The sequence below is a fragment of the Symsagittifera roscoffensis genome, chromosome 3, assembly GCF_963678635.1.
Source record: "Symsagittifera roscoffensis chromosome 3, txSymRosc1.1, whole genome shotgun sequence".
Classification (NCBI taxonomy): Eukaryota; Metazoa; Xenacoelomorpha; order Acoela; family Convolutidae; genus Symsagittifera; species Symsagittifera roscoffensis.
The window spans coordinates 51,010,915-51,023,701 of NC_087064.1; the positions used below are offsets into that span (position 1 = coordinate 51,010,915).

A 12,787-nucleotide genomic window follows, 5' to 3' on the forward strand; every position below is an offset into this window, starting at 1 on the left:
CTTGCGAAGGAATCCCCTAATTCTACAGCTAGGTTCCTAGCAGATCATTTCATGGTTTTAATATATATTTTTTAATCGTTTGCAATGTATATTAATCCACGCCAACTTCAGAAAAATACACAAGTAGGACTCTTCATTGGTTTTTCTTATTGGCTCTTGAACTATTTTGTCGTTTCACAGGACTTCATTTATGAAAGCACAATACTGTCTTTTCCTCAAAAAGGGCAACAGTCAAAATCAGGCATTGCAATTAAATTGGACAGATTTTCGATAGCATTTAACAACATTTCGAAATTTTAAGTAACTAATTAAAATTTTAAATAAAGTTGTGAGTCGATTTAATTGACCTCAGGCAAATGCTTACAATACTTTATGGACTAGACGAAATCTTGGGTCGACAAAACGTTTTTTTTTGTCTAATAGAAGAGTTGGAACCTCCAGGAATTATTGTTTTCTGGTCTTAGTGATCATGATAGTTTAGTCTATTAGTTTGTCGATTATTTTTCCTTCAAATTTATTTTGTCTGTTTTGGTCAGTATTTGACTTCTGATTTCTCTTTGATCACTTGATGACGTCATCGTGATCACGTGTTCACCACAGATGTAGACTTTGTGTCTGTCTGAGCTTCTTGGTTCTGCCTCTGAAGGGACCAGTCATCAGCTCAGACACTGGGCAGAAAGGGGCTCCCTCCTCTATGATGACAGTATCCGCTCCCAGTTCCAGGGGCTTCAGGTCCAGCCTCTTCATTCCCTGGATACAGTATCAAGAGTGAAGGTTCTTGTTATTTTTAAAAGAGCATTGATTTTTTATATTAGTTTCAATGGACTTATGCAATGAGCGTAACCTTTAAGGGAAGTTTTGAAAGTTTTACGCCGATGATGGTGATTAGAGTTAACTTTGGAACTCCATCCGTGTATAGTCTAACAGAAGCAGTTTTTTCAATAGCCGGGTATCAAAAAAATCGACAACAAGAATTCATGATTTCTGAGCACAAGCATGTTTGAGTTACCTTTGAATCGACCACCTCCCCGTTGGGTCCCGGCTGTTCCAGATGATGTTCATCGTCCATATCGCTCGGACGCAGGATCTTATCCGCAAACTGCTGGATCACTAAAACAGACCATACGAGAACACCTGCAGCCGCATTATTGCTTCAATAAGCAGCAATTTCCGAAGTGATTTTTTTCTACTCTCCATTGTGGAGAGTATCTGAAAAACTCAAAGCAACACAAATAGACAATTTGGACCTTTGAAGGAAAAAACTGACGATCGATTTCAATCTGGAAAATGTATTAAAAAATTCAGAGGAGCTCTTTATTTGAAAAATCTCTTTCTCATAAACAAATCTTTTGAGGCAAACTCACTTTAAGCGAAAGACGAATGATATAAAAACAACAAAGGCAGTTGTCACTATAGACTCGTAATTTTTGAATTTAGGAAACGGAATTTTGGTAAACCTTTCCATGCGTATGTGATGTCGGCTTCGTTGGCGTTCTCGGCACAGACTGCGAATCGAACCATGTACTTCCCATTGAGACTACTGGGCACCATGTGGAGTCTTCCACTCTCGTTGATGCTGTTAATGAGTGTCTCGCTGAACTTGTTGGGACCGACCATGCGGAAACACACCAGCCCCATCTCCACTTTGTTCATCACTTCGAAACGACGATCCTGCTTCACCAGATGTCTATTAGAACAAAAAAGAACCGTCCGTTGTTATACAATCAAACAATTGTGTTATATCACGAGTTCAGTTTTTGCTTCAGCGAAATTCAAACAAATTTTGAATTCAGTTTTGATACTTTACGTACTTGTGATCCAGCGCAAAGTTACAATTGACGTCGATAACTTTAATAAAAGCTACGATCAATATGTACCATTGGAACATTACGAGGCCAAACTGTACATTTTGTGAATTTTAAGCGGATTCCACAACAGGCGAAAAACAGAATTGTTGCGGAATCCGCAACATTGCTAATTTTTATGATCTTCTTTGCTGTTTTAGATTCCCTGGACAAATAGCTGAAGCAATCTATTGCTCGAAATTGCTCCAAAATTAGGCAACTTGCGTAATCCGCAACAAATTTTTTGGAATCCGCTACAAAATTTGCGGAAACCGAAACAGTTTGTGGAATCCACAAACAAGTATTATATGTGTTTAGTAAGCTTAAACTGTAGTAGAATCCGTAACTGTAAGCAAAATCCGCAAAATGCAAACGGAATCCACAAATTATCAGCTGAATCCGCATAAGTTTGTGGAATCCACTTACTTTTGTAAAATTTGCTTACATTTGCGGAATCCGGAAGAACTACCTATTTTCGCTCGTTGCGGAATCCGAGACAAAATTAATGTACCGTCAAAATTTACGTTACAGGTATTTGTACGCGGAATCCAGGGAAATTTTGAATCCACTTACATTTGGAACATTATTAAGGACATGTCTCTGGAATCCAGGAACATTCAGGCACAAAATTGTGCGCTTATCTAAAGCACAGTTTGGCCCCGTAATGACATATATTAGTGGAATGAACTCGAAACTAAGAAAAATTACCTTGATTGTTTTTCGCAAAATTACTAAGGTGTGAAACCACTTTTCTAATAACGAGTGGCTTAGGTCGCGATATGATCTTGCTTAGAAATTGAATTGAGGCAACCTACTTTACCATTTTAATAAGTTATCAGTCAATAAACATATCGGTTAGTTTATCAGCGTGTGGAAATATTTTAAAAATAACGTTTTCATTATGTTTTTTTATTGTTTTAAGAAAATGACGGAATCTTTATGCGCAGGTTTTTTTTATTCTGTCAAAATATGGCAATATAGTTTTTGATTTATTTCTCAATATATCTAAAAGATATCGCTGTCTCCTGAGCTCAAATAAAAAACTTTACCTTTGATAAGTTTTTGTGAAGTTATGGGAGTTTGCAAATTTCTAATTCTGCCATTTGAGCATAATTAAACCTTGGTTCTATCTAAAATTGTTTCATTTAGTTTGCTTCTATTAAGTTTGCTTCATGGATACGCTTCTAATCAAATTTGAAGTATCCAGTGACGGAGTTTGGGGGGAAAGTGTGTGGAGTATACGCTTTTTTGGGGATTCAACACCCTGATCACTTAAAGAGTCCCCTCTGAAACTATTTTTCGATTTCCTTTACCGCTCTATCAAATCGTAAGCAAGCTTTGCTTAAGCTGACATCGGCGTTAATATTTAAGAGAGCGCGTGCGCCAAAAAACGCACTTTTTGGTCAAAACTTTCCAAAAACGCAACTTTTTGGTCAGAATCGTCCAAAAACTTTTTTGCATGCGTTTTGAAACAGTGTTTATGTAGTGTTTTTGGACAACTCAGGAAATCAATTTCATTATTCCTCAGAAAGTCGACAAATCTTGACGAAAAAACGCTCCCCTCGCAGAAACACCTAGATCCACGCCTACCTGGGAGCATCCAACTGAGAGCATGCTAATTAATACGTTTCTGATATGATATTGGAGTTTGCTGAGCGACTGGTATTTTAAGGTATATACAAGCTCCCATTTTTTCAGCACTTTTTAACTGTTCCAATTTAAAATTTTTAAAATTAAAGTTCAAGCCAAGAAAAAAAATTGTTTTGAAACTTAATATATTGCAAAAAGCTTTGTTTGCTGACGTTGTATGAACAAATTACGAATTATAGAAGCTTTTTCTGTGACAATAAATGCTACAGCTTAAATACAATTTTTACACTTTTTTCACGATAAGTTCCTTGGATAGTGACTGACTAACTCGAACTTCTTGGCGAGTTTACAGTGTCTTCTGATGTAGTTCCTCAGTCCCTCCACTCCGTAGTTGCGAATCACAAACCAAAGCTTAAGTGATCGGAACCTCCGACTCAGCGGAATGCCCCAGTGTCTGTAGTCGATACAGGATCCTGTGCAGAGCCAAAAATGGTGTAAGAAAGACTTTTAAAACAACAAAAAAAGCTCAATGTTCCATATAAAAGATAAATTTCAGTAGAAAGTGGATTTTTTTCTACTTTATTTAGAAGAATTCCTAAAAATTCCAAAAAAATTTGCTTCAAAAATCTTTTTTTTAATATATCATGAGCCATATGATCTTTAAGCCGATCCGACTGATACTGAAAAAAAAAGAGTGATGGTTTTGATGTGCAGACTGACCTGTGTTTTTGTGCTGCAGGTATAGTGGGTCGACATTGAATGCTCCTTTGATGGAATTGGAATCCTTCACCCACATACAGGAACAGTCGAAGTTCACCAACATCCACTTGTTTGGGTTTATGTTGAACGAACTTAAATCATTATAACAGGTACTACAGTAATCACTCCAAAAAGATTTTAAAATCGATTAAATTACGATAACTTAATTATTTTCGTAATTTTGAGTTTGTTAAATTAGTTCGAATAGTAAGAGTTCAGACCTATTTTCTCGGCAGAGAAGGTTTTTTTTTGGAATAAATTATGGGATTACAGATCACGTTCCGGAGGGTTTTCTTTGATCATGACATTTTATCGACTAGGAATTTTCATTTAGGTATCAAAAATTGCTGGAAATCATTTTGAAAATAAGCGAGATAAAAATGAGATTATTTCAGGTACTTGGATTTTTCGAAGCCAGCGAGATATTTGAAGCTGGATGTTAGAATCAGTGGCCGAGATTATTGAAATTTGAAGAAATGCTTTCAGATCGTTGTAAGTTCTACTCACAAGATTATTTTCAGTTTTCGTTTGTATACGTTTAACAACGAAAAAAAAAACGAAAATATTGTCAAAAATTAACAAAGTATGAATAAAAAACACAACCAAAAACCCTCAACAAAATCTTAAAAATAACTTGGCATGTTCGATGCCATCGAGGAGGTATCTGAACTCGGGACATATCATCGCATTGCCAGCATATGCGCCGTCCACGTGTAGCCACACTTGTTCCTTGTGGCAGACCAGTCCCAACTCGGCTATGTTGTCGAAAGCGACTGAAGAAGTGGTGCCTAGAGTGGCCCCCACAAAGATAGGAATCAGACCCTGCTCACGGTCAGACGCAATGGCCGCCTACAGTTGAACAAGAATCCTTTTTTCTTTTTTTTTGAATTTTTCAGAAGAATTACATTTTTTCTTCTTTTCAGTACTTGAATAAGAACATTTGTTCTGAAACATCTTAAAAATTTCTCTTATTTGCATTGTATGTGGCGCAATAAAACCGCAGCTTCCAACAAATAAGATTCTTTTAGGATCACCGAACTCAGGGAAAATTGGAATTGGCTGACGTGAAAATAAACATGATTGAATACTCACTCAAGTTAAAAGACCTCCCGCACGCTTCAGCTACCATTGTTTCTGTTGTGTCCGAAAGATGAAAGAGTTGCAATTAAGACTTAAAGATTTTGATGGTGACTTGAAGTGCTGAGAAACTCATTCGAATACCGAACGCAAACTTATACTAATTTTGACTAAGTTGGTTTTCATTTATCATGCAGAATTTGTATAATTTGACATTGCCTTGAATGATTTGTGTTACTAAAACATTTTTTTTACTGATTGGAAATAGTTTTTCAGCTCAAAAAGTTTCGGGGGTGAAAAAACTTTTAGCGTAGAAAGTTATTAGCATGAAATTATATTGAGCAAAAAAGAGGCAGGGTGAAAACAGAAGAAACTTTTAATAACTCAGAGTGAACTAACCTTAAGAGTGTCTCCTCTTAGCGAGAACTCAGAATCAGTGGGAAGTTGTCTGATCTGCACACAGGCTATCATGGCCGCCTTCTCCATGCTCGAGTGGGCCTGTTTGGAACAGTAGGCCACCATCTTGGAGAGAAACTCCCCATCCTCGCTGCAGGGGTTCTCCTCCCTCAGTTCCCTCAGACAGTTAGTCCTGGCGGAGAGAAGCGCCACCAGAATGCAGTCACTCGCAGAGCCCTGGAAGAGAAAAGCATATAAGAAAGTTATCTCAGAGATCCAAGAGTGATTTTTGAAACACTTTCTACAAGCTCTCTTCGAAAATAGATGACTCTTCTTTTTTTTTTAAAATAACATCAAAAAATTCACATCATTCAAAATTTTGTCCAGGCTGTAAATTGTTGATCGCGAAAGCAACATCGGCGCGATCGACAAAGAAAAAAAAAGTCGCGGACCTCGAATCAGGCAATTTGTGCAAATGCTACCAAACTTTTCAAAAAAAGCAAAAAAAATTGTTTCTTGTAAAGGTAAGTGACTTATTGCGTAAGGGACAAATGTGTGTGTGTTATTTAATTGATATGTTTAACTGACGCTTGTTGTGTATTTTGATCACTGTTTGACTGAGTGTTTGACTTGATTGTTTTCTAGTTTTTTGTGTTTGTGGTGACGACTCTGTTGTTGCCCCAAAAAAAAATTATATTTTACTTCGGGACCATGTGTAGACCCGTAACCAGAAAATTTTCTAAAACAGATCTGAAATAATCGTTTTCAGATCTGAAATAGGTTGTGAAACGTTTAAATAGCGCTTGAATACTTTAGGGATTGGTTATTTCAGATCTAATTTCAAGTCTGAAATTTTTTTTTCTTGGTTATTTCAGATCTGAAAAAACCTATTTCAGATCTAATTTCATATGTGAAATTTACTTTTTCTTCGTCATTTCAGATCTGAAATTTGTAAATTCTTATCAAGATCTGAAATAAAGAATTTCAGATCTGAGAATTAACTTATGTAAGAAATAAAGATTTTCAGATCTTGCACAGAAAATCCCCTGGTTACGGGGGCCTTCTTATGGCGGTCCTGTATGTGATCAGCAAATATGATCAGCAAATTCCATTATGAAAACTCTTTCAAATTTTTTATAGTGTGCAATTCAAATTGACACTTCTTGCTGCTCATTTTACCGTTTCATAATTTTCTCAACACTAGTTGCGACTTTGCGCGACTAATGTTGCGACTTTATGTGACCAGTTTTTAGATATGTTGCGACTTTGCGGGACCCCTCGGGCGGGAGTGTGGAATTTCGGTCGCGAAATGTCAGTTTCAGTGACTCAATTCTGTCGCAACATAAATTGCGGACCTCGACCAGGGGAGGGACTATTACTTGCATAAGGAGCAGATTTGAGATCTTCATGTGAATAATGTGGATTTAAATGTTCATAAAGGTAGACCTGTTTAGTTTTCTTAGCTTTCTTACAATATCAAAAGTGCCCAATTTTGCTATGAAGGCTACCACCAACTGTTGTTCCCAAAGGCGCTTATAGGAATTCTTAAGGTTGTTCAGCCAAAATGGGCTCTAAAATGATAAAGCGGACCGTTTGTGTGGTGAAAAGGTCCAGGTCCTGTCCTATGGAGGGATCTTGACTTGTTTTTTTTTCTAGAGAAATCATTCAAAAACCATTAACAAAAAAGACGATAAAGGGCCTAAGAATCTGTAACTGACGAGTTTAGCTCAAACGCGACACCATCCCTTGCTTTTTTTTTTCACTTTTCAATGCGCTTTGAATGTGCAATGATTCTACTCAAATGTAAATTGTGCAAAATTTCGGAATTTTTTCTTCGATTGATCCAACCTGCAGAACCCCTCCGCCTCTTCCTTGGGAGGGGGAGAAGAGGAACTCGGGGGGCAGTTGGAGCATCTTCCCCACCCAGTCTAACATCACAGTCTCCAACTCTGTACAAGCCGGACTGGAGGCCCACGAGAAACCCACACAGCTGCAAATATTCATCTATTGGAGAAAATTAGACTGTCTTGCTACAAAAGTGTTATTGTAAAAATTACTTTTTAAAAGAGACTAGGCTGTCGATAGGTTATGCAACTGTGAAGCGACTATCGTCCAATAACGTTACATAACATCTGTAACAAAGAATTCGAGACAACTATGTAGAGACTGTGTATGGTTTTTCAAAAAGTTACAGTTTTGTTTAATTAGAAGTTTGGGTTCAGAAAAAATGTACCGCACCAGGGGTGGGAAATCGATATTCGCATATCCGACATATTGCGATACAATATATCGAAATATCGATCGACAAGCTTTTAGTTGGGGCTACTCACGTAAAATTTTCAGAATTTCGGCATTTTGAGTTTTTTCTCTGAGTACAAAAAATGTGCCACCATGCTAACCTTATTCATGAAACGAAAAACAAATTAGATACGTTTCTTATCTCTATTCTGTGATATATGGGTGCTGACTGTGCCAACTTCGAATAAGATCCGCAAAATTGGACTATGCTACGACACGACCTATAGTTTGTATTGGGGTACCACAAAACTGTATATATTTTTATCGTGTTAAATAACACTATGCATAGTTTCTTGGATGGACGACCACTAATTCAGTTTAGAAAACGATTATCGGATGATCTGTCGAGAGGTTTCAATGTATCGCGATAATCTATTGACACCAAAATATCTATAGTCGATACGATACTTCACACCCATGTACCCCACTAATGATGCCATGTTAAAAATGACAGACAAAATTATGCTGAATTTCCAGAATTTGTGAGCGATTTAAAACCCTGTCCAGATTATGGATTTTCGGTCGCGTAACTGACATCGGCGCGACTGGCAAAGTCGAAAAACTAGTCGTGGAGCTGGACCCGGGGTAAGGACAATCATACTTTTTCTTAGATTTAAAATAGCGTTTGTTACCTTAAATCATTACATAATTTTAAGTGAATTACAATATTGCGGAAGGTAGGGTAAACCTGATAGTTGTCTAGCAATTTATTTATCGAAAATCAAACGTGGATGTATAACTGCAATCACTGGACAAAAAAGTTGCAACTGGTCGTTTTGAACCGAGCAAATGAATTTTTTTTGCATTTCTGGCATTTTATGATAATCATATGAAAAAAAGTTCGATAATTTTACTCTTTTTTTATAGCTTCTTTTCAATCCTATTAATAAGAGTATTTAAAAAATTGTTTTTAAGATAGATGGTTGAAGTTCAGACAAGTGATTGATAAAGATTCTTATAAAGATTTGATCGAAAACTCTTGTTTTGCAAACTTTAATTGTCCACTCAATCATGATATGTTCCGAAATTGTGTTATTGTAAAAGCATATTCAAAAACAGCAAAAAGTTTGAAGCATCAATCTGTTCCTGGCTTACATAAAATATATAATTGATGTCTGCAAACTACAAATGTGCCAGAAAGCTGGAAAGTTTTTCTGTTTGCAGATAATGCAAACCTTGCTGATTTATCCAATTTTGGGCAGTGTTTACTTTCGTATATCAAACGGGTAAGTCTCAGATTGAGTAAACATAAAAATGAGCTACTTATTTTTGACAACGAATTTTTTTTTCTTACTTTCGAGTGAGTTATGATTTAAAAAATACGTTTATCTTTTGAAACCAAACATGAAAATCAAATCAAAATGAAAACCTTACAGTGATCTCATCTCTGAAATAAACCTTGTATGATTTGTTTTGTTAATGCGCTTCTGATATCAAGTCCGCAATTGAGTTTGGTCATCTAGTTAATGGTACAATTTTTATGGCACACAATTTTGCGCACATTTTTCAAACGAGTTGAATTTAGTTTTACGCCTGCGTAAGCCTTATGTTCAAGAGCTGCTAAGAAATCTAAGCACAATAAAACCATTTCCTGAAGGTTTGAGAGGTCTAGAGATGCCAAGCCCCGATTGTTCTGACTGTCTTTATGGTCTATGAAGCCATCGAAAAACAATACATTTTTGGAAAAAAACTGCACAAAATTTTTTTGTAAAATTATTCCCCACATGCCATATAAAAAAACAAAGCGATAAATTTTGCTCCTAGTAGCGTAGAAAGTATAACAAATAGCCTGCTTCAACCAACATGGCACGATTTCTAAGAGGAATTAAATCTCCGCTTACTTGTTAATAGTGCGAATTACATTGCGCGTTAATTTTCTCAAAGTAACCATATTGGCCAGCATTAAACTCTCATAAATAACCAAAAATAATCACAGTTAAAATGTTTTTTTTTTTTAAGTTTTGAGCTCAGGACAGCAGTACTTTTTGGCTGATATAAACAAAAATCCGTCAAAAGTTAAAAAATCGAAATATTCCAGCACAAATATTCTAGCACAACCCGAGCACAAATATTCTGTCACTTTCTTCAATAGTCGGAGTAAAAAACTTTTTTTTGTACATTTCAGTAAATTTATGATTGCATAGTATCAATTACACAGCTCCTTGATTTCATTTTTGAATATAAAATTTGCAGATCACATTCTCAGTTTAGATTCGCGTATTTTCGCGTTAAAAACTTCTTGGTTAAAAGATATGAGTATACTTTTTATTGTTCCGTCTGTTAAAAAAAATTACAAAACCGTTTTACTTGGAATGGTTTTTTTCTCCCGGCAATTTTACCTTTTTACTCCAGACTTAAACACTAAGTATTTTTGTCCAATTAAAGAGGTAGCGTCAGAACAGATCATTTCAAATTAAATGAAAGCAAATATATACACAACATATTTCACTTTGTACTTGGCGTGTGGTAGATTATTGAAAAAGCAAAAATGAAAAAAAAAATTCTTTTTCATTTTTTTTGCCTGTTTTGCTCTCAATATATCGACTCCTTGTGCTCTAATGTAAACAGATATTTAGCTTCAATTTTTTTTTGTAAATTGAGGGGGTTCAAAAATTGCCAATTTGGCTATGCTCTGAACTAATTTATGCGCACTGCGAAGATTTTTTAAGGGATGCTGCAAGCGTAATGCAGTTTATCTATACATGGAGAACAATTTGCACTTCAAAGTTGTTCGAAAATGACTTGAGTGAAGCTAGTCCGTCCTATTAATTTCGTGCAACTCAAAAATTTACACTTTATAATTGATATCGTTCAATGTTTATGTTTTTTTTCTATATTTTCCTTAGCGAAAAAAATCGATATTTTTAGGGGGCAGCTGGAATATTCACGGCTCTGCTTTGATACATGAGCAGTCTTGTTTGCTTTAAATTTTGTTTTAGTTTTAAGAAAACTGAGGTTTAATATATTGATGAGTGATTGTAGGGGTGGTATTTAATGCAGTCAAAATTTAAATCAGTTATCATATAATTCAGCTGAAAATAATGGGCAGTTAGGCAATAATTATGTAACTGTTTTGAAAAAGTCACAAAAATCAACCAATAAACTTCAACTCAAATGCCGCTCAATTCTGCTTAAATGGCGTTCAAGAATTGTTCAATTCTGCTCAGTTCTGCATGTAACTGAGCAGAACTGAGCAGAACTCTACTTAATATGTCTTCTTTTTCGTGAATGTGTTTTGGTGTCTCACTCACCCCAGCCCATCTCCGAGCATGTCTGCGATGATGGATGGGAAGGAGTTGCCGGCTGGGAAGTAGGCGTGGAAGCCAGGGTGTTGCCAGTGCACCATGCCAGGCATGATCACTCGCTCCACGTCCTAACATCAAAAATGATCTTATTTTATGACATAAAAACAACGGTTTTTTGACGTTGTTTTTAGAAGAATCTAAATTGATCCTGGCTGGCCGGGGGACGCCACTCTTTAACAACTTGCTCGCCTGACCCCATTTGGCAGAAATCGCATTTTTGCAAATGCAAAACAAGGTGTTCATAGTGTTTTAAGAGAACTGATAGAAACATTTTGGTCCATATAAAAATACTTTCAAAGCCGGATGCGATGGGGTGGAGATTTCTCAAAAAAATACATGAACCAAAAAATGCGCTCTTTTTTGGCGCGCAATTTCATCTCAAATTTGCTCTAAAACAGCTCAATCATTTTTCACTTTTTAAAATTAGGGGTTACCCCGTTCGATGAAAACTGCATATCCTAAAACTTGAGAAATTTTTGGCAGTGTGGCGTCTATACAAACCCCTGCTTCGATACCCAACAATCTTTGCAACCTTTGTGTCAAAATTTTTTGAAAAGAATTTCAGAAACGTTGCAACGTCTTGACAAAAACCTTGAAGCTAGAAGTTTTAACGACAAAGCAACGATCGTAGAAGAATGTATTAGGTGTGAGAGCACATATCAAAGATTATATGAAAACTAAAGCCCTGATATTTTTGGATATCTTTTTTTTCGCTGTTATCTTAGTAACTGCTAAGATTTCAAAATTTCTTTCACAATATCCCAAGGATTGGAAAATTTAAGCTTAAAGCACTCTAAGCTTCAAAGATGTATCCAAGCTGCCATATACATATCCTGCTGTCAACCTTAATGATTTCATCCCAGTTCTCCCCCTCCTCCGGCGCCTCCGTGGGGATGAGTTGGTCCAGATACCCTGGATCCACTTCTGGGAACACCCTCCTGTGATGCACGCTGTCCAGGTAGTCTGCTATGTAGTCCACCATCTCCTTTCCTCTCTTTCGAAACTCAGCCGCGTCCATTCTAATCCCACTGATTTTGTTCACTCTTTATTCACACTGATTGTGAAGTTATGTCGAACAAGATTGAAGGATCGTCAAAGACTTTTTTGACGCTCTTCCAAAAGGTATTTCTGTTAAAACAAGGAAGAAAACAGTTTACAGCAATTTGATAACTGGAATCAATTTGGAGCTGATAAGAGTTGGAATAAAAAAAATTGAAATGCTATAAAAAGCCTAATTTGAATATGAAGTTTGTGTAATTCCATTGATGCCACTTCGGTATGTTTTACAGGGATGGATTACGCCTCAATAATGTTATGTATCTGTTCACGAGACCACTTACTTGAAAAATTAAAATATTTTCCCCCTGGTTTTCCTTCAAACTTACTGATAACTGGTCATTAGTTTTCCTGGTTCGAATTGGGAAAGGAACTTCTAAGTTTGGATCCTCGTTTGGATCCTCATTTGTCTAAAATATAAATCAACTCACTTGAAACAATTCATAACATTCATTTCAATCT

General features: G+C 36.3%; 1 protein-coding gene across 1 annotated transcript; it reads right to left on the minus strand.

Moving 5' to 3' along the window:
• Positions 1 to 237: 237 nt before the first annotated feature.
• LOC134841444 (aromatic-L-amino-acid decarboxylase-like) lies at positions 238 to 12,557 on the minus strand. The gene is made up of 10 exons (XM_063857440.1): positions 12,114 to 12,557; positions 11,216 to 11,337; positions 7,515 to 7,656; positions 5,670 to 5,903; positions 4,828 to 5,042; positions 4,155 to 4,285; positions 3,763 to 3,907; positions 1,458 to 1,687; positions 1,010 to 1,110; positions 238 to 750 (listed from the first exon to the last, which is right to left on the minus strand). Exons 1-10 carry the CDS (start codon positions 12,285 to 12,287, stop codon positions 592 to 594), a joined length of 1,653 nt encoding a protein of 550 aa, XP_063713510.1. The 5' UTR covers positions 12,288 to 12,557; the 3' UTR covers positions 238 to 591.
• Between the last annotated feature and the right edge of the window lie 230 nt (positions 12,558 to 12,787).